This window comes from Molossus molossus, unplaced genomic scaffold (assembly GCF_014108415.1).
Source record: "Molossus molossus isolate mMolMol1 unplaced genomic scaffold, mMolMol1.p scaffold_m16_p_14, whole genome shotgun sequence".
NCBI lineage: Eukaryota > Metazoa > Chordata > Mammalia > Chiroptera > Molossidae > Molossus > Molossus molossus.
In genome coordinates this window covers 55204774-55228081 of record NW_023425349.1, presented here as the reverse complement: position 1 = coordinate 55228081, position 23308 = coordinate 55204774, and the positions used below count along the sequence as shown (strand labels likewise).

Genomic DNA, 23308 nt, shown 5'->3' with positions numbered 1-23308 from the left:
GAATTCTTCCCTGAATATTCTCCTGGACTCAAATTGATATAAAATTTCTGGGAGTTACTTGACAGTGGATTTTGAAAGATCATAAGTATTCTTCTTCTATTGTTCTGTCATAAAGAAAAAAGTGCAAAAGAAACCCAAGATATAGTTACAAGATTGCTAATTCTGGCATTATTTCTAGTAGTAAAAAATTGGAATGAACAGAAATATCTAATTGTATGGAATTGGTTATGTAAATAATGCTATAGTTATACATTGAAGCAAATTTAATCATTGGACATTAAATATAGCTCTATATTTGCTGAAATAGAAAGATAGTTATCATATATAGTCAAGTGAAACTAAGCAGAATATCTAGCAGGATGTAACATATAATGTTTTATTTTAAATATTCATATATGCATATTATACATGCATATTCATATTCCATGTGAAAAGATTGAAAAATATAAACAGTAACATGTTGTAGTTATCTCTTTATGTTGGCATTCAGATATTCTTAATATTTTGTTCCTGTTTGATTATTTGTATTTTCGATTGTCACATTTTAATGTATTTAAAATATTTTAAAGTGATATTTAGGAGATAAAATCTGAAAGTGTGTATGGTATCATCAGCTGGGAATATAGAAGAAACTATAGTTTACCTGGGGAAATAAATTGAATGAAATTTGGCATTTTGTATTTGAAGTGCCTCCCTGTTGAAATATCTCTTGAATAGGTAAAGTTTATATGATCAGGAGAGATGGTGGATCCCGAGAATGTAGATTAGGGATTTATTCATTTGGAATTGTTGGTTTGAATGAACTTATTCTTTGAGAATAGATATAATGAAAGATATAGATGCTCTTTACAGAAGAATAAGCACATATTCTGAATGGTTTAGGTATAGAATTAGGACCTTCACAGACACCCCTCCACAGAAACCTATCTTAAAATATCATCTGGATACAATGAACCCGGCTTAAAAATTATTGTCACTTTTCATTTCTCTAATTTATGTTTATGGAAAATGAGACCACCGAAATTAAATTAATTTCTTGAGGTCAGTTTAGTTGATTCAGACCCTATATTAAAAGCCATGTTATCTTACTACTCTCAGTCAAATATTATATTATGAAATAATTATATTCTGACCTTGAGAGTATAGGTTTTTTTTTTTCAATCTTAAAAAGACACTGTAGCACGGGAAACATTATAAAATGTATGGAAACCACTGACAAGTAGCCTTCAAAGTTCCTGTTTTCATTGCTACCACCAACTAAGTTTCCTGGTAGTTAGCATATCTACATTTTCTCAAAATTATTTTTGTTGTTGTTATTGTTGTTTTCAGTTCTGTAAATTCACTCGCATTCATAGCCTCACCTTGACAGCCCTGGAGATTTGTTTCCTACTTATAAAACTCATACAGCATAGCTTCTACCTAGTACTGTTCAGTGTTTGTTTCTGTTTTAATCCTGAGGGACCACTTTTAGCCAATCGAATCTATTTATTCATTTGATTTACCCTAAACCTTCTCAAAAGGATTGGCTTTCAATTTGTATCTAATTGGGAAGGGGAAAAGCGGGGGAACTTTTGAAGGCAGCATTAAAACTGAATAGAGTGAAAGACCTTCCATCCTGTAGTTCAGGCTTTATTTTTCTTCAGTAATGAATGTTTTAGTCTTCCACACATGCTTTTGGGTCCCATAGTCACTCGTCCACACACAAAGGTGACGGTAGTTTCCTTAACAACTGACAAGTAAGTAGTCATTCATTTTCTTCATTCATTTAAAGAGTTTCAGGCTTCCATTATAGTGTCCCGTTCACGCATATGGTTTGTGTGCTGCCATTCACCGAAAAGATGTCAAGTTGAACTTTTCCTTTGCTTTCTGTGTACTGTCCCAGGAGCAGGCTTCCTGGGTGTGCCAGTGTGATGACAACATGGTTCAGAGACTAGAAACAGACTTCAAGATGACCCTGCAGCAGCAGAGCACCCTGGAGCAGTGGGCTGCCTGGCTGGACAACGTGATGATGCAAGCCCTGAAGCCCTACGAAGGAAGGCCCAGTTTTCCGAAAGCTGCCCGGCAATTTCTGCTAAAATGGTCTTTCTACAGGTATCCTCTCAGTTTTCACTAAGCTTTCTTTTTCATAGTCTGCGAACGTGTGTGTAGGTACACACTTCTCAGACAAAAGAAAATAAGAAGCGAAGACATTAGCTTGCAGAAACTTCCTGTTGCGATTATCTTCAACCCAACTCATTGAATACAACATTGGGGAATTCTGCCCGGAGGCTTACGAAAATCAGCTTTCTGCTAGGAAAAGAACGCCTCTCACTCCAAGCCCTAGACTTCTCAGAGAGGAACAGCCAAGATTCCAGTCTAGGTAACGTGTTCAGTAGCAGTAAGAAAAGGGCTACCGTTCTCCCTCTGGCCTTCGCCCACCCCACTTTTTATTCTCTGGTTCAGTGATTCTCAGAGACCAGTAGCATCACTATGGCTTGAAAACATGTTGTAAATACAAATTATCAGGTTCCTCCCCCAAGTCTGTTTAAATCAGAAACTGCAGAGGTAAGGCTCAAGAATCCAAGCTTTTTAAAATGTTGTCCAGGTGATTCTGATGCATGCTCAAAACCATCTAGTTAATTTCTTAATCTGATCTATTATAACAGTTTTCAAACCTAGCTGCACATCAGAATTAGTGTAAAAAAAAAAATCCTAAGTACCTCCCCAAACCTACTGTATCAAAATCTTGATGTTTAGGAAGTAATGATTAGGAATAAATCACAAATTCTGTCTTCAAAAACTTATTTCTGTCCCTGGCCAGGTGGCTCAGTTGGTTGGAGAGTCGTTCCACATGCCAAAAAAAGTTGTGGGTCCAATTCCAGGTCAGAAACCTAGGTTGCGGGTTCCATCTCTTGTGGGGGTGTGTACGGGAGGCAACCGATTGATGTTTTTCTCACATCGATGTTTCTCTCTCTAAGATCAATAAAACATATCCTCTGGTGAGGATTGAAACAAAAAACTTACTTCTGGCAGACAGTACAAAATGAATAAATTTTTTGACTAAAATAATATAGATATGAATGTATATTTTTGCAGACGTAGAAGAACCCTGGAAGAGAAAGGCTTTCAGATGACTCGATATATGATATCAAGTGTTGGGATAAGCTGTTGACCATAGGTCTGCCCCAAGGGTTTGAAGCAGAGCCTAAGATGGCAAGGCTACCGTCTATACTTGGGACGGGCTGACAGATGGAGTTCCATTTCATAAGTAGGATATGCTACATTTTTGACCCTGGCATTTATTCTTGTGGTGAGAGTTCATGTCTTTGCTTCTTTAGATAAAGGTGGCCCCGTTGGCTTGGGCTTCAAAGTCATATCTACTTTGAGGTTTGGGCAAGTCCCTAATTCTGATCCTCTGTGGCCGTGTGCACATCAGAAAGTCATGACCACAGGACACACCACTGCCTGTGGCCATGGGTGCACCATGAGTATCATCGGGGCATCAGCAGTGAGTCCAAAGCTAGTTGTGAGGAAAGAAGGTATATAAAGATGTTAGAGAGTTTAGGAACTAGTAGAGCTCATGAACCCAGTAAGCCCCGACTAGGATTTCATCTTGTTTTGACCACCTTTATAAAATGGACCCAGGGATTTTAAAATTATGATGGTAGTTGCTTTGGTTTTTATTGTAAGTGATTTGTTTCTTTCTTTACCGGTTTGGTCCAATTCTTATTTCTTAAACTGAAGCAGAGCTGAAGCTCTACTATATATGTTTAATTAAGAGTTAAATTATCCTTACATCCTGAAAATAGTTTTCTGGTGTCTAGCAAAGTTCCAGATGCAGTGAAAGAAAAAGCCTGTCGGTTTTATGTTGTTGTTTTTTGTTTTTGTTTTTGGAATGAAATAATTCCACAGTTCTTTCTCACATGTATTTAATACCTGTAGCCCACGCGATCTGAGAAGCACCTTATGAAGGTGCTGTCTGACTCTGTGACCCAGTGGTTTCTGGGTGTTAATGAGAAATGTAAGCTTTTCCTGGGGAAGATTTAGAAAACATTATCACAGTGATCTCAAAGTAGTAGTAATAGAAGTCAAACTTTTATTTTGGGTATATTTCTTAAGAAGGTTTTATGTATTTTCCCATTTGCTTGCAAGTTGATTTTTTTTTTTATTCATCCATTTCTTTTCCCAGAAAATTATTATATAGATAGTATATGTACTTCATGAATGATCGATGAAACAAAAGTTATACTACCTGGTTGTTCCAAAATCCAAATGACCAAAAGCAGAATGCATCCTCTATCTCAGAAAAAGCAAGGTTACCCCCTTCTCCATGCTTTCTTAGGTTGTTATGTCAGATCTGCCCTTACTTCTTCCTGTAGGTTTTTATTTTTACTATATTTAGTTGCTAGCATTTTAGAAATATACCCCTGGAGCCTTTGTCTCCACAGAGATCTATTGCAGGTATGTTGAAAAGAGAAAATTACTTGTGTTTTTTGTTCTCGCAGATATACAAACCCAGATCATCACTCTCCTGCCCTCTGTCCTCCCTGAGTTAGGGATAATTGGCTTGTTATTATTAGACACTACTATGGTTATTATTTTCATTTCAAAAAGACTTGAGGGCGTACAGTTCAGGGCCACAGAGCGAAAGCCAGATTCAGACAGATGCATACCTCCTGCTGGTAGGCAAAGTCAATAGCTTAAAAACATAAGAGCCTTTAAAATCGGAACGTTTTTTTTACTGAGGCATAAGAACATATTGAGTAATGAAAGCAGCATTCATAAACTATCAGGGAAGCAGCGTTGCAGGTATTTTTTAAATGTTTTTGGCATTGTAATAAGAATTTGGCAGTTACTTATACAGACTCTTCATTTCTGAAGTCAGTTAATCTCATAATTTCTGAAAATTCTTTGTGTCTATTTACATGCACACAAATATAGAAATGAACTGGCAGAGAATCATGATATCAACTGGCAGTCGATGAATTGCTGCAAACACTCTCTTTTCCAAATGGAGGGTCTCTTCTTGCCTAACCTGGCTTTGAATGGCTCCTGTTAGCTCCCTGGGAGGTGGGGAAAAAATAATCACCGTCTTTCTTGGGCAGACATGGAGAAGTTATGTGGGCCATTTCTCAGCTTGTGCGTTTTGTGGATAACAGAACACAGCATCACTCAGGGCCACCCTGAGGCTCAACCAAATATCCCATTTTTAAGGGATGAAATTTATAGCTTTTATAGTGATTTAAAAGGGGGCACAGGGAATCTAGTTTTCTTACAATTGGACAATATCTAAATCTTTCAAAAAATAATACTCTTTTGGAATCAACTGTAAGCACTGTTTGCAAAGAGAATTCAGGCCCTGTCCAGGGAACTCATTTGGTTAGAGCATCATCCCAATATGCCAAGGTTGCGGGTTTGTTCTCCAGTCAAGGCACATACAAGAAGCAACGAATGAATTCATAAATAAGTGGAACAGCAAATCGACCTTTCCTTCCTTCCTTCCTTCCTTCCTTCCTTCCTTCCTTCCTTCCTTCCTTCCTTCCTTCCTTCCTTCCTTCCTTCCTTCCTTCCTTCTCTCTCTCTCTCTCTCTCTCTCTCTCTCTATATATATATATATATATATATATATATATATCTCCCTTTCTCTCCCTCTCTCACCCTCCCTCCCTTCCTCCCTTCCTCTCTGGCTATAAAATCAATAAAAATAAAATTTAAAGAAAAGAGAGTTCACAGTGGGGGGTCAGAGGTGTGATGTTCTTACCTTTATTCTTAGGAATGGTGTGATATATCCCCAAATACACAAAGAGGTGGATTGAGTATCATGTGTTAGAGAAAATGTTTCAGTTTCCACACCATGAATTATAAAGATAAATACACAAGGGTATTTCTCATCCATTATAAAATAATTAGCATTTATTACTGATTTTAAAAGGAGTTGAATTTGTGGTAACTTAGCAACATGAAAGTCGATGGAATTAATTTTGCAACATATCTTACAGAAGTCTGAATCAGACAATAGGTTTCTAATTAAACTGTTAATTGTGTTATTTAATACTTGGCTTGTAGGGCAGAGGCCCAACACAGAAAAGAATAAAGTAGATATAGCATTAATAGTATAATTCAACTGATTCTTTTCTAAACATGTGACAATAATTTCATGGCATGCTTATCAGTATTTTTAAAGGATAACTAGGTATTGTCCTAGCCAGGTGGCTCAGATGATTGGAGCATCGTCCTATCTACCAAAAGTTTGCGGGTTCAATTCTGGTCAGGGCGCATACCTGGGTTGCGAGTTTGATCCCTGGTTGGGCACCTTCAAGAGGCAACCAGTCGATGCTTCTCTCTCATTGATATTTCTTCTCTCTTTCCCTTACTCTCTCTAAAATCAATAAAAATATAACCTTGGGTGATGATTTTAAAAAATAGTGTTTAAAAGATAACTAGGTATTATAACTGACTGGGAGCAGATTTTGTTTGTTTGTTTGTTTTTTCATTTCCAACAGAAGTTGATGTTACTGAGAACTACTAGTGACCTGCAGACACGCGTGTGTCCTTGTCCTCCTCTTTGTCCTCCGGCAGCACTAGCCTCTCCTGGCTGTTCCTTGAACACATCAAACACAGTTTTGCCCCAAAGTCTTTGCATTTGCTCTCTGTTCCTCTAGGTCTAGGAAAGCTCGCCTATTCACATGCTCAATCCCTCACGTCAGTCCAGTGTCTGCCTAAATATCACCTCCTCAGAAAGAATTGCCCTGCCTCCCTGACTGAAAACGCCTGCCCCCTTGCCTCTCCAACCTATTACACTGATTGAATGTTTTCATAGGATCGTCAGTACAGTACCTAACTTTATATTTTATATCTACTTGTGTTTTCATTGACCTTCTCTCCTACCCGAATGTGAGCTCTGTTAAAATGAATTTTTTTTCTATCTTGTTCTAGAACAGGGCCCTGGCACAGAGTAGAAACAAGTAAATATGTATTGAATGAATATGAATTTTCCTGGAAAAATAATTGACTTTGCATTTCTTTTAATATTAGAGAGCTAATCAATATGAATATTCTCCTCAGTCATTTACATGATTTCAGGGTTATTATATTTTAAGGCAGCGGTTCTCAAACTGTGGGCCGCGGCCCCTTTGGGGGTCGAACAACCCTTTCACAGGGGTCGCCTAAGACATAGCAGTAGCAAAATTACAGTTATGAAGTAGCAACGAAAATAACTTTATGGTTGGGGGTCACCACAACATGAGGAACTGTATTAAAGGGTCGCGGCATTAGGAAGGTTGAGAACCACTAGATTAAGGGAACTATAAAGGCCTAAAATGACTTTAAATCATTCATAACTTTACCACCCAGAAGTAACCGCTGGTAAAATGTTTTATTTTAGTGTTATATAAAATTGGAATCCAGTTGTTTATCACAGTTTATTACCTGTATGTTTTCCTTAACATTTTTCATTTAACATTATATCTTCAGCATTTCTTGTCACTAATATCTTTAGAAACATAATTTTAATGTTCTAATAGTATTCCATTATGTATATGTCTTATAAATTATTTAAATATTCCCTTTTCTTTTATTCTTGAACATTTAAGTAGTTTTTGGTGTTGTGATACAATTATGAAAATACTGTAATGAATATGTTTGTATAAAATTATATACATATCCTCAGATAAATTCTGGTAGGAGGGTTTGAACTTTTTAAAGTGACTAATACTGTTTTAATGAATTGTCCTATCCCAACACTAATAAAGTATTAAACATTCCTTTTTGTTTAGGAGTAAGATTTAAAAACACTGTATGTATAGGTTTATATTGTTAAATGGGCTCATACATTTTACTTCTTTAACTTGCTATTATATTATAGACATCTTTACATGTGGCTACCTTTATGTTTACCTAACTCATTTCCTTAAACTATTGCATACAAGTCCATATGTGAATGAACCATAATTTGTTTAAACAGCAACCTACTAATGGATATTTAGTTTTTCACAATGGTCTTTCTCAAGTATAAATACTGCATGCAGTTAAAAACTATCTTTGCTCATTTGTGTAAATTTCTAGAATATGAATTGCTATGTCAAAGGATTTATGCATTTAAAATTTCCGTTTATTGTCATAAACGTTTCATGAATTTATACTTGTAGAAATAGTTCATAGGAGTTATTTTGCCATACCCTCTGCAATACTGAATCTTTTACAGTAAAATAGCTGATATAAATAATAATAGATGATTACTTTAATTTGCATTTCTTTTAATTATGAATAAGATTAGTCATATTTTTAAAATGTATTTATTGGGGTGACATTGGTTAATAAAACTTATAGGTTTTGGGTGTACAATTCTATAATACATCATCTGTGTGTTGTATTGTGTGTTTACTACCCCAAGTCAAGTGTCCTTCCATCACCATTTATCCCCCCTTTACCCTCTTCCACCTCCCCTCACACCCCCCTCTTTCCCTCTGGTAACCACCATACTGTTGTCTGTGTCTATGAGTTTTTTTGGGGGGGTTGCTTAATCCCTTCATCTTTTTCATCCAGACCACAACACCCCTCCCGTCTGACATCTGTCACTCTGTTCTCTGTATCCATGAGTTTGTTTCTATTTTGTTTGTTTGTTTATTTTGTTCATTATATTCCACATATATAAGTGAAATCATATGGTACTTGTCTTTCTCTGACTGGTTTATTTCACTTAGCATAATACTCCAGGTCCCTCCATACTGTTGCAATGGGTAAGAGTTCCTTCTTTTTACTTTCAAGTAGTATTCCATTGTATAAATGTACCTCAGCTTTTTTATCCACTCACCTACTGACAGACATTTGAGCTGCTTCCAATCTTGGCTATTGTAAATAACGCTGCAATGAGCATAGGGGTGCATGTATTCTCTTGAATTAGTGTTTCGGGTTTATTTGGATATATTGCCAGAAGTGGAATCACTGGGTCATAAGGCAAGTTCCATTTTTAATTGTTTGAGGTAACTCCATACTGCTTTCTACAGTGACCGCACCAATCTGCATTCCCAGCAACAGTGCACAAGGGTTTCCTTTTCTCCACGTCCTCACCAGCATTTGTTTGTTAATTTATTGGCGGTAGCCATTCTGACAGATGTGAGATAATATCTCATTGTGATTTTATTTTGCATTTCTCTGGTGGTTAATGACGTTGAGCATCTTATTTTGTATGTTTCTTAGGTATTTGTCTTCTCTAGGCTGTATTTAAAATATTTGATGTCTTTCTTCAGCAAAAAAGATGCACTCAAGTGTGAATAAGATGTTCCTGCATTATTTAATTTTTTAAATTATTTACTTCATATCAGGATATTTTTCTGTTTAACATCAGATAGAGTGGGAGGGAGGGAGAGAGAGGAAGAGAGAGAGAAGCAGAGAGAGAGACATTGATGTGAGAGAGATGCATCAACTAGTTGCCTCCCAAACAACCCGACCAGGGCTGGGGATAAACTGCAACCGAGGTACGTGCCCTTGACTGGACTCGAACCCACAGCTCATTGGTCTGCGGGCCGATGCTCTAACCACTGAGCCAAACTGGCCAGGGCTGTCACTGAATTTTAAGAAAGGTATGCATATAAACAGAATGTTGTCATATATCTTTGGCATATAAATGAAAGTCTTAATCTATTTTTAGTTATTTACTTATAGAGTTCTAAACTTAAGGCATTAACTAAGGTATTTGAGTCTAATGTATCATTCACTAGAACTACTGTCTATGATAATATTAACTCTGATATATGTAGTAGTGTAGTAATGGGTAGTTTGCTTAAGATCTCACACACATTATCTCATTTGACCCTCAGGCTAACCTTGAACCTTAAAATGTTGAATGACATGCTCACAATCAAGATCACATCATGGTTAACAAGGGTCTAACTCCAACCCCAGCTTTTCTTTTTATTAAATAGATTTACCAATGAGAGGTCCTCTGTCATCATATAGTAACCCCCTGTTCTTGCGGCCATAACCAAATGAGAATGAGAAGCTCAGCTTCTCATGTTCTGAATATTATAATCACAATCACTTATGTTTAAATAGTGTTCTACTTATTCATAAGTGTATTTCACATCCTTGAAGTAATCATAAGTTAGGTAAGACCCAAAAATGTTGCTTTCATTTTCACCCAACAGTATAAACAGTCTCAGGGAAATGATTTATTTGACATCTGTGGGGTGATGAGGCAGAATCAGAATCCAGGGCTTCAGAGTTTAAGATAGACAATGATGATTTGACATTTTCCAAGTTGAATATATGGAATTTGATATATTAGTAGCATCTATATAAATAATATTGACATTGAAACAGAAAACAGAAGTATAGTCTTCTGTTCTTTCATCTGCTTGACAGTTTATAATTCCTCACTGCAAACTGAGGCTTAGGAATATCAGCCTAAACTTTATGACATTCTATCGCTTCCTCCTATCTGAGAATATAATGGCTGTTTAGTTTTCCCAGGCCAAAAATCTCCAGGGAAGACCACTAAATAAAAGGGATTAAACACACACACACACACACACACACACACACACACACTGAGGCACCCCACACATGCCCACTCTGATTCTAAGTTAAAAATATGAAAGAGGTTTGACAGGGTAATGATTGGCTTATTCTCAGTGAAGCCAAAATTTTATTTTGGACTTATTTACATTTTAAATATAGTGGAGTTTATTATTAGTATGTTGTTAATATTGTTCATATTTTGGTATTTAAAAATTAAACATTCACATTTTTCAATGACATACATCTCTTTATTGATTTTATTACACTTCTCATGGAAAATCTCCTTAATTTAAGAAATCAGTAAGGAACTGGAGTCACAGTAAATTTGCCTTCAAACCCAACTCGCACAGATCCCTGTACAGGTCACCTACATTCTACAGTGCCGCATCTGAGAACATTGCTTAGTATATTTTGTAAGCTTTGTATGGCACAAATACATCTTTTCCCAAAGTGTGCATCAAAGTCACTGTCATTGAGAAGTGGAAACACAATGTTTACCCCTCAACAAGATTTTCACTTTGAGAGGCTTTTCCTTATGGTGGTGATGAATTGTCAACCTTTCAAAAATATTTTATATTCAATTCTCACACATATGGGAGTTTAGTGGAATCAGCAGACTTGCCTATGATAGTAAAATGGCTTCTTCCATAAAGACCTGTTGAGCTCTAATAAAGATCTAAACAAGTGTCAGTAAGGACTACCTCTTTCACCACCCAGTTTCAAAGAGTTGAGCCAACTGCTTTCAATCATGAAGTTATCGCATGGTCACTTGCATGCCATACCAGCCTTTCAGACCTCCAGCTTGACTTCCTTTAAGAGGAAAAGGAGGTTGAACTCTAATCCTGGTCACTAACATCAGCTGCATCTCTCTTTTCTCTTGGAACAGCTCAATGGTTATTCGGGACTTAACCTTACGCAGTGCTGCTAGCTTTGGCTCCTTCCACCTGATCCGTCTACTCTACGACGAGTATATGTTCTACTTAGTAGAACATCGTGTTGCTCAGGCAACAGGAGAAACACCCATAGCAGTCATGGGCGAGGTAAGAGAAGCTAAAAGAGCTATGACCCACGAGGTTTTTTTTTAAAAAAAGAACCTGAATTAGATTTCATCTAAATATATTAATTATTGATTAAAGCTATGGTTCCTAACCAATAAGCCTTAGACCCTGGAGGGGCTATGGACTTATTTCAGTGGGGTCCGTAAATCCCTCTGCTTATATGTATTTTCTTAATCAAAGGATTCTAAAATTATATATTATATCATATAGAAGTTCATGGAATGTTTGAATACATTATAAAGGTACCTATGTAAAAGAAAAGTTTGAGAATCACAGGACTAAAAAAAACTAATTGAATGGAAAATAAGAAAGATTGATGCTTCTGATAAAACTAAGGTCTAAGAATACAGAGGAAAAAGTTAAATATGTATTTTGTAGACTCTTTTTCCCAGTGTCCAAAACTCAAAATGAATGATTCTATTTTAGAAGGTGATGATAATCATGATAGCTTACATTTTGGGGGAACTTATATGTGCCAGACACAGTTCTGAGTCCTTTACATGTAATGAGGCATTTAACACAAGTCTTTGAGGTAGGTGCTACGTTGTCCTGTTTGATGGATGAGCATCTGAGATTCATGTTGAAAGCTAAGACACAGACAGATTAGATGGTTACATAGCTAGTAAGTGGTGGAGATCTGGTTTGAATACTCAGATTTTCAGAGCCATGCTTCTGATCACTAACAATGTGAAGACAAAAATTTTCCTCTTCAGAATTTTTAGATAGTAAGCAAAATGTCTGATTTTCAACAAGTGTCATAAAGCTAAAACTCTGAAGTTACTTCAAAGAAGGGCTTGTTACTATAATTAGGAGTGGATGCAAATGCTCAGGTGACTGCACTGGCTTGTTTCACTGTATGGAATTGGGGCACTTGAGATCTTGCTGGAGTATACCAGGTTAGGCAGGATTACCAATTACCCACAGCAGTAAAGAAGGCATGCTCATTTTAAAGCTCTGTGTATGTGCTTATTTAAATTTAAAAAGTGAAAATAAATGTGAGATGCTTTGCTTAGTTTAATAAATATGATAGTAAAGGTATAAGTTTAAAAATATATTAAAATACCTCAAGAACCTCTATAAGTATTCTAATATAAATGAAATACATGTTAAATTTATTCAGAATGTAGGTTAAAATATCCCTCTTTCTTCTTTAACATCTCTTTGTATGCTGATAATGTGTGTTTGTACGGCATTCCTTAATCGCGAGTGTGTTTAAATGATGCCCATTATCTGTGTGTGAGGTCTGCCTGCCCTTGGTGCCTCTCTTTCATAGATGTCTGGCTGTAAAACACCCACTTGGCATGTAGATTCAGTACTGTAAAATTCCTCAACTCAGGGCTCACAGCTTCTGACGTAAACATGCTTTTTGGTATATTAGATACATTTGCCGTCCACCTCATATGCTTCAGCACTTCTTCACTAGAATGATCAGGACAGTGATAGCAAGGGTTCTCATCGACATCATGTGGCTAACCCTGATGTGTGGTCTTTGCTTCCCTGGCATCTCTAGGGGACAGAGGCGTTTGTCTTGAGCCACAGGGCGAAGGCTTAGCAACCTTCTCATATGCTGTACTGCTGGCTCCTGGAAGGGAAATGAAATGGCCTTGCATAGGCAATACTGACAGCTAATTCTTCTTTCTTTCTTTCTTTCTTTCTTTCTTTCTTTCTTTCTTTCTTTCTTTCTTTCTTTCTTTCTTCCTTCCTTCCTTCCTTCCTTCCTTCCTTCCTTCCTTCCTTCCTTCCTTCCTTCCTTTCTTTTTTGTGTGTTAATGCTCATCTGAGAATATTTTTCCATTGATTTTTTTTTTCAGATAGAGTAGAAGGGAGGGAGGGAAGGAGGGAGAGAAAGAGAGAAATAAATATCAATGTGAGAGAGACACATCAATTGGTTACCTTCCACACAACCCTGACCAGGCTGGAGATTGAACCCACAACCCAGGTACGTGCCCTTGACTGGGAATCACACCCCACAGGCTGACCTCTAACTGCTGAGTCAAACCAGCCAGGGCTGGTTTGTTTGTTTTTTTCACTATGTGTAAACAGTATATATAAATATAACAGATTGTTAAATGGGGCAAAATAAGATATAAATAGAATCTAAATCATAAAATAAGGTATGAAATACTTTTTGCAAGATCAAAGATTTAAGCACACTTCTTGATATCTTTGCTTACGATCCCCTTACCCAATTTCTAGGAAAATCCTTTGAGCTGTCTATGCTCATCCATTATTTAGCCCGGGCCAACAACGGCTAATTCTATAGGTTTGATCTCCACATAGAGCATTGATGTCTCCTATTAGTCATGACAGACCGGTTGGCCATGGTCGTATTATCATAGCTAAACTTTATTGATTCATGGGAAAAGAAGAAGGAAATTAAAGAAAAATGAATGGTATTTATTCACGTGTCCCTCACATGTTATATTAAGCCTACCATAGAAATCAAATTGAAGTTAGAAAGGGCTTTTTCATGTTGAGGCTCAGTTGCATTCTTAGTCCCTTAGGTGACTTCTCTTTCCAAACCTCAAGTCTGGAAGTACTTGTGCACACAGTGGGAGCAACACCTAAAAATCACCATCACCCTTAATCGCAGCAAGTGGTTTTCAGTCATCAGTAAAAACAACTGCAAAAACAATAATTATCACTATTTATTGAGAGCTATTACACACATAAAATTAAACTCTTGGTCTATCTACTAATGGCCTTTTCCCTGTAAATGATACTACAATCCTCCCTGGTAATCACACCAGATACCTGAGTGTCATCTATCACATTTCTTTCTGGACCCTCAGATCCAACTCATTGCTAAGGCTGCTCTTTACCACCATCCCGCATAGAGCAGTGACTGTGTTATCCCCACTTAAACCCTTCAGTGGCTTTTTCTTCTCTTAGTTAAGAAATAAAATTCTTTCCTTGGTACAGTAGGTTTGGCCCTGCCTCTGATTAAACCTCAGCCTCCCTCTTACGAGTCCTGTTTGCACTAGTTGCAGTCACAGTGGTCTGGTCACATTCACCGAGCTTTTCTCATCATTGGACCACTGTCTAAATGGTTCTTTCTACCTGGCACTCTGCCCAACTCTTTCTTGACCCCAGCCTAACTCCTACTTCATATTGTAAAAGTCTGTTGCTTAGGGATGTCCAATTCCCCCAGACTACCAGTACTTTCTGATTTCTACTTTTATTCTAGAACCTACACAATAGAAACTGCATGATAATTTGTATTTGTGTAATTGAAGATTTAATTACAGAAATAATGGGGGACTTTGAGTCAGAAGAACTGAATTCTACTTACAATTCTGATATTTATAGTGGTATAAGCTTGGGCAAATCATGTTTATTTATGTTGAACCCTAGGACTTATCTCTGGAAATAATTTATTCATTTCTTTTTTTTTCTTTATTGATTTTAGAGAGAGATGAAGGTAGAGAGAGTTAGAAACATCAAAGAACGAGAACATCAATTGGCTGCCTCCTGCATGCCCCCACTGGGGATTTGGCCCACAACCTGGGCATGTGTCCTGACTGAGAATTGAACCAGCGGCCTCTTGGTGCATGGGTTGCTGCTCAAACACTGAGCCACACTGGCCAGGCAATTTATTCATTTCTTTAACAAGTATTTTATACATACTTTAGGCAAAACACTATAGTGATTAGGATATAATGATGAACAAAATGTATTTTGACCCTGTATTCAAGGAGCTGACATTTTAGTAGAGGATACATACTTATTCAATGTTCATGTAACTACATAGCTATAAAGTCTGATGAGTGCTATAAAGGAAAATTAAAGGGATATAGGACTACATAAATCATGAGGCACTTATTCAAGCCAGTGAGGGCCAGGGAAGTCTTCCCCCAAAGCACAATTGTTTGAAGTGAGATATAAAAGGCAAAAGGTGTTAACTATGTGAAGACTGGGCATTCGGGGAGGTAAGGGGTGGAGAGGACTACACAGGGACATGTATGCACAGGTCCTGCCTGAAATGGCAGGAAGCACGGCCAAGAGGGAGTTTTCATGGGAAATCTGAGGTTCAAGCACCAGAGAAACCAAGTGTACCCCATCAAAATCAGCATAAAACAGGAGAATTGGATTACGATGGAAAGCCAAAAGTTCAAGTGACGCTAACATCCACATAGCACTTGGTGCCAGGCACTGTTCTAAGTGCTTTATGTGCATTAACTTAACACACAACCCTATGAGAGAATAGTATTATTAACCTATTTACAGCTCATGAAATGAGCCACTGAGGCGTCAAGTAACTTCCCCAAAATCACACAGCTACTAAGTTATGAAATCAGGTTAATAAAAGCAAGCAGTTTGGTTGTCCTTGCTGTTAATTACCAGCTACAAGATGGGGTGAAATTGGAGCAAGAACAGTTAGAAATCAGCGTAGGGATAACTGGAAAATAGTCACAAGCTTTGCTGGACTTCATTTTGCCTTTGTGGGTGCTTTATTTGGGAGAGGTGTGAGATAGCTAAATACATCCAGAAGCAAGGTAAAAGATTTTCCCTTTAAAGTAGCTTAAGGACAATTAATGTATTTTTTCATTAATATGAATTCAATAAATAAGTTTTAAAATTAACATTATTTATATTAGTTGAACAGATAGAACAGACCAATACATGTTTTACATATAAATACATTAATCATATAAAATACTACTTTTGCATTCACTATAACACCGTCATTTCAATTTTTGAAATGAAGACTACTAGATAATGGAGCCCCAAACAAAACAGCATCACAGCTCCAAGTTTTTTTGTTTTTTGTTAATCCTCACCCGAGGACATTTTTCCATTTTTTGTTCAGACAGAGTGGGAGGGAGAGAGAGAAAGAAACATCGACGTGAAGGGACACATCGAGTGGCTGCCACCCACATGACCAACCAGGGTCGGGGACAAACTGCAAACGAGGTACGTGCCCCTAGTGGGAACCGAAGCCAGGTGTCTCTGGACCGCAGTCCGATGCTCTAACCGCTGAGCCAAACCGGCCAGGGCCCAAGATTTATTTTAAATGTCAGTCTGCTACTATGTTAGTACTGACTGGTAAGTTATGTAAAGCGTTGCCATTCCAGAGTTTCATTATTATTAGTTTTGCCTAGATGATTAAAGGAAACAATTTATTTACTGCTAAAACTTATGCAATTTTTGAATTTTTATTTAAACATTATAAATGTGCCCATAGGCTTTCAGGCAGTGGTGAAATGTTAAGAGCAGGTATAAAATAAACAAATTGCGTCTGTTTGTACACCTGTTAAAAATAATTTTAAAATGGGCTTTCTATGTAGCTCTAAGAAAAATTGAGCAGAAAAGTATCTTTTCATTTGAATTTTATGGCTGTTTGGAATCTATTATGTAATATGTGCTTTATTATTTTTAATATACGTAGTCCATTAATACATTTACTGAATCTATAAAGTGTGATTGTTCCTGAAAGGATTTTCTGACAAACATTTTTATATTTAATCTATTATATTTAAATTCTCCTTCGTAATTTAATTATACTAATTGACTATTATCACTAAGAGGTTTAATTGTAAGTATAAATATAAAAGTAATATTTTAATAACCTTTTTTTAGGGAAAACGTTGAAGAACCCTTAAAGATTTACCATCAAAAGAAAAATCTTAGATTCATCCAAATTGATGTACTCAAAATAAAAGGGAGAAAAGTCTTCAAAACCTAAAAACTGGCCCTGGCTGGTTTGGCGCAGCGGTTGGAGCGGCGGCCTGCGGACCAGAGAGTCCCAGGTTGGGTTCCCACTAGGGGCACGTACCAAAAAACAAAAACAAAAAAACCCTAAAAACTGGAAAAGAGCAATGATAATTCAACAAGCAAGCTTTTAGGATAAAATTTGAGTGAAAAAGTCCACTTTTATACAAGTACAATCATAGTTAATAAGCAAGGATGCTTAAAGTAAAATCAAATTAATGAAAATTAATTTCAGTAAACATTATTCTAGTACAACGAGGAAAAACACATGTGATATACCTGTGGAATAGTACACTTACTGTAGACTATTTTGAAAGGAATGGATCATAGTGCAAGTTAAAATTAATTGCAGAAAAGAAAACTATCTTGGAATAGTAGTAGCTTGGAAAATAAAACACATACTTGTCGAAAGTTACATTTCTTATTTATAATATTGTTTATTAATATTTTTCATTGAGGACTGGCCTTGTGATAGTCACTGTGTTAGGTGTTTTAAATTCTTATTTAATAGTCACCATAACCTTGTAAGAGATGTGTTATTGTCCCCATTTCACCCGTGAGGAAAACGGGGGGAAAGCTGCCCAAAATCAGAGCGAGCAAATGGTCGAGCTAACTAGAGAAAGTAGGACTGTCTCACTCCAAATAGTCAAAGGAGCTCAATCCACATTTTAATTTTTCACCATGTAAATTGTTTGGAGACAGTTTCAGAATAGGGACTAATTTATTTTTATCCATACAGTACAGCTCCTCCCCAAACACCCACGCTCACAATTATACACAAGCCAGATGCCTAGCCTGTAAGCTTTCGTATTGCGCCGGGCTTCTCTCCTCTGCATTGCAGGGTGCATCTTGATAGTCCTGCCTCCCTTCCCCTTTCTACTTTTTGTTAGTAGACGTTCAGAATACGCTAATTGTAAAGGTTTCCTTTTTACAAAGAGAACACGTTTTCACGCTCCAACCCCCATTGTCTCTTCAGTTAATGATTTCCAAAAATAGAGGTGGTATAGTCAAAATTAAAGATTACCTGTGTGATGTAATAAACTAAGACCGTGGTTTCCTGTTGAAGGTGGCTTCAGGGGAGGCCGTCTTAGGTTAGGAGCACCAAGGTTCTTTATTTTCAATTCAGTTTTATTTACATAAAGGATTTACTGTCAGGCCCAACCCTGACATTTGCAGGGCCTAGGGACCCCTATGTTTAAATATTTTTAAAGTTATCAATGAAGCTGTAAGTAAAATTTATTCTATCCACCTAGGTTGATAAATATACCTCGATAACAGCATAACAACTTGGAAGGCTGGGTTTAAATGTAAAATTCTCAGGTTTCTCCTAGTTCCAAGCCAGAAAACGGTGACATAGACATAGCCTGCCCCTGGCCCAGCCTCTGGCCCCTCGACCACTATCTTCTTTTACTGTATATTTCTCCATCCTGTCCTATGAATAACCTTGTGCTCAAACTTGTGGACTCTTCAGTCCAGTGTTCGGATTTGGTCCACCCTTTGCAGACAGCTGCCCCTCGCGGCCATTCCTTCTTTCTTCTGAAGGGTGGACTTGGAGCAGAGACCTACACAGGCATAGAAAGAGACTCAGGGTCATTGGGCAGGGAACTCAGGGGTCTCGGGTAACAGGATTATGGTCTAGGGGGTGGGAGGGCCCCAGGCCCCAGGAGGGTACATCTACTTGGCCCAGTTGACTTTTTACACTGTAGGGAGGGCATGGCCCAGGGAAGCCAGAGCAGGGATCTCTATAGTGCGGGACTTAGGACAGAGGACCCTCTTGGTTTGACCTAATGATAGTGTTAAATGTTTTACTTTTGAGATGACTTTTCTCCTCAGAAGCAACTAATGCCTGTATTTCTATACTTCACTACTTGCATGCTCACTCGTGAGTGCTCTTATATTTTTTTATTTTTTTTTTAATCTTTTTTTTTTTTCGGTACGTGCCCCTGCGGGATCCAAACCCGGGACTCTCTGGACCGCAGGCCAATGCTCCAACTGCTGAGCCAAACCGGCCAGGGCTCGTGAGTGCTCTTAGAGAGTTGAAACCATATAAAGCTATATTCATTGCTGTGTCCTCAGGAGACCGAGGGGTACAAAAAGCCTCAACAGTTAGAATCATGATGAAAATATGCTACCTATGTACAGAGTGGCCAACACAAGGCTGCTGGGATAGCTGGCGAGCCCAGAGTGCAGGACAACAGGGTGCAGGGCAGAATTTGCCTTGGTGTGAAGCAAAGTGGCAGAAATTGTGGCCACCTTAGCAGTCTCCAGTAAACTATTTGGAAATACATAGAAAAGTACACTCACAAGGGGAAAGTAACCGAGGAGCATAAGACTTTACCAAATGGAACATGAACATTCTTTGAAAGTTTTATAAAATTGGAAATCACTTTAAAGTCTGCAACTCTTTTTTCCTCAGTTGTAAAACACTGTACCGAAGCTAAATGTGAAACGCTTTGATTAATTTGGTTCTCATTTGGAAGACATTTAAAGAAAATGATAATGCTCTGGAATCCCTTACAACTGAAATTTCAAGATGTTTCTCTTCACCATCAAAACATCCAAAACAGTTGCTGTTACACAATTCTTTTGTCATCGGTTCTACCAACTTTGGTTAATAGAACTGAAATTATAGGAGACTGCTCAGCTATATAAGATTTGTAAAATTCAGAACATTACAAAATTCAAGCTAAGTGTAGAATGTTCAGAGATTAGAATTTTGTCAGGAAGTTCAAAATCTGCATGGGAAGAGTCTTTGTGCTGCTGTAGGGGAAGCTTTCAAGGGCCTTATTCCTTCATTGACTTCTCAGAAGAGCAGAGAGAGCAGCAGTTGGTTAGGCCAGGGTTTGCATTCATCGGAACTCATCAGCTGTTCCTGGTTGTGTGGCATCTCCGTCCCATCACACACACACACACACACCCTGTCCCTGTCATATATGGCTTGGCCAGTACATATAAACTGACTTCAACTTCAGCCCCAGATTGAGTTTATGGTGTCAACAACCTTAAGTCAGAGCCTAGGAAATAGTTCCATTTTCAGGCAGATCTCCACGTGGCCCTACTCAGCTAGAGGCATTTCATTTGGAAAGTCACCATCTTATAGCCTTACAGCTGAATGGAATTCTGGGACTTTATAAATAGTGTTTGACCATTGGGTTTTGAAGACAACAGACTATGCCTGTTTCATATATTACAAAACTAAGACTCAAAGGGTAACTTGTCTGGGATCACATAACTGATACTGGTAGAGCTGTGATTCAAACCCAGGTCAGGCTGGCTCCACATCCTATGTTGTTCCTCCTGTCTGTGCACCACAGCCAAATTTAAATTTCATATTTCCCACTTAATACCTTTTAACCTGGGAAAGTCATATATATCCTCACTTGAGTCTTAATTTTTCTCATCAACAAAATAAGCATAAGGACCATTGCTTCACACGGCTATTGTGAGGATTAAATTAAGTAGATGGGTAGATAAGTAGGTATAGGTAGGTAGATGGGGTGGATAGGCAGGCAGTCAGACAGGCACGTAGTAGGTCCCCGATTTTGTTATCTGCATTTCCTTTTCCTTTCTTTTCCACAGGTATATAAATATCCAAAGCTATATATTACTCAGGAGGGACTATGTTTGATTGCCTTTGACTTAAGATTAGATTTTTTTTTTTTTTTTATCCTCACCCGAGGATATTTTTCCATTTTTTGTACAGATAGAGTGGGAGGGAGAGAGAGGAAGGGAGAGAGAGACAGAAACATCGACGTGAAGGGACACATCGAGTGGCTGCTACCCGCACGACCAACCAGGGCCGGGGACAAACCGCAACCGAAGTATGTGCCCTCAGCGGGAACCGAACCCGGGTTCCTCCAGACCGCAGGCCGACGCTCTAACTGCTGAGCCAAACTGACCAGGGCAAGATTAGATTTTTTAATATTGATTCTGCATTGACAATCCAAGTAATGTGTACAATTAAACCATCATTTTTTGCACAAAGATAAGTTTAGAAGTTAAAATTAATAAAGCAGGTAACATAAAGGCATAGGAAAGCTTTAATATTATATTGCAAGGGGCAAAATAGCCTGTAGAGATTTTTTTAAAATTCATCTTTATTGTTGAAAGTATTACAGATTTCCCCCCTTTTATCCCTCACTGACCCCTTCCACCCCACTCCTCCCTCACCCCCAGCCTTCTCCACACTATTTTCTGTGTCCATGGGTTATGCATACATGCATATAAGTTCTTTGGCCTGTAGAGAATTTTTGAATGTTGAGTCAAATGATTCATAGAATTACAAAGAGTCCAACAACATTCTTTGGAATGTAGCCAAAGTGGTAATCAGAAGCAAATTAATTCAGTGCTTTGTAGAACTCAGCCAACAAAATACAATGGGAAAATAGTCAATTACAAAAGAAAATGGCAACATTAGGGAAGAAACATAAACATAATTAGTTCTAACTAGATGGTCATAGCTAGACTTGTATTAAATACTAACTAGTAGGAATGAGTGATCCACCTTATAAGTACTTGTGAAAGGGGGAGAAAGGATTATATACAAGGGTGGGCTAAAGTAGTTTTACATTTGTCAGAATGCAAAACAGTTTATTATTATATTATGATTTATTAATTATATCATTTTGTTGATTTTAGAGAGAGAGGAAGGGAGAAGGGAGAGAGAGATAAAAACATTAATGAGGGAGGACATCGATTGGCCGCCTCCTGCGTGCCTCCCACTGGGGATCTGGCCCACAACCTGGGCATGTGCCCTGACCAGGAATTGAACTGGCAACCTCTTAGTGCATGGATTGATGCTCAACCACTGAGCCACACCAGCCAGGCTATATTATTTTCCATACAAACAACTGTAAACCTACTTTTGTCAACCCTGTATATAATTATAATACATATAATTATATAATATATAAATAAAAGTTATACTCATTAAAGTATATAAATAAAATTTATGCAAGTTAAATTAAGTTAAAAGTAAGCCCCAAAGAGACATCTTAGTCCAGCTGTGAGATAGAAGCCACTTCAGACAATTTTGTAGTTTTTGGTTATCAGTGTCTATAGCAGCTGGAAGTTCTTCCCTGGAGCAAATGATTCATTGGCAGAAACTGGAAAGATGTACACACAGACATGTACATATGTTTCCCCCACTATGTACTTATATTTAAAGGGACCACTGCTGGCAGGACTAGTCTTCTATATCAGACCAGAGCATGACTTTGTTCCGAATCTAGGTAAAGCCCCCAAAATGACTAGTCCTTTCCAGTTCAAGCTTTCAACTGTTTAGCCTACCTGCTGTTGCTCTTGGTCCCCAGGTCAGCAGGAATGCCTAGGGTCACATGGTGCAGTGTGCTTTGTGGATTCTGCTGCAAGTCTCCTGTGGTCGCTTCCTTCAGCCTGTCACCTTGAGCCCCTTGGCATCTGGCTGCTGGCTTCTGTGAAGCAGGGGTCCTCACAGATCCACTGAGCTCATGCAGGAGGGCTTCCTGAGCTCTTTGAGGCTGCTGTGGTGTGATTTGTTATGGGCTGACCCTCATAAAACTGTCCAAAGACCAGAAGGTGTCTCGTTCCTTAGTGTATAATTTCAACATTAGAGTTACTCCACAGGCCTCTGTTAAGATGTGAAGCTTAGGAATGTTTTGATCCCACTACCCAATAGCTTTTGGTTTCTTTACTTTGAGTTCTACTTCTTTGTCTAGAATGACTTCCTTTATGTATCGTTAACAACTTTTAGCTCTGTGATATGGTAAACGTTATGGATATATGTTTGGTTTCAGCAAACCCAGACCTTGAAAGATATGGTGTAAAAACCTTTCAGACTAGTAGGTAGGAAGTTCTACATAACATTTTAAGTCTGTAAATAAACATAAAGTACAAAGGCCCTTAGTGAATTTATGCCTATGTAGTACTCCACCCTGACCCCAGTGAAAAACACAAAACAAACAAAATAGAGGTCAAAAATTACTATTGTCTAAACACCTTAATCTGGAGTGTGTTTCCTTTCAATACTAGAAAAAAAAGTGACAAATGGTTTTACTTGGGCA

The 23308-nt window shown here is 37.9% G+C and overlaps 1 protein-coding gene across 2 annotated transcripts in view; it reads left to right on the top strand.

Moving 5' to 3' along the window:
• The window catches only part of RFX3 (regulatory factor X3), a 290497-nt gene that overhangs the window by 248983 nt on the left and 18206 nt on the right, over nt 1–23308 (top strand). For both annotated transcript variants that reach the window (XM_036261527.1, XM_036261528.1), the window contains 2 exons: nt 1883–2091; nt 11384–11537. In XM_036261527.1, the coding sequence (XP_036117420.1) occupies nt 1883–2091; nt 11384–11537 (363 nt within the window). The remainder of the gene's footprint in view (nt 1–1882; nt 2092–11383; nt 11538–23308) is intronic.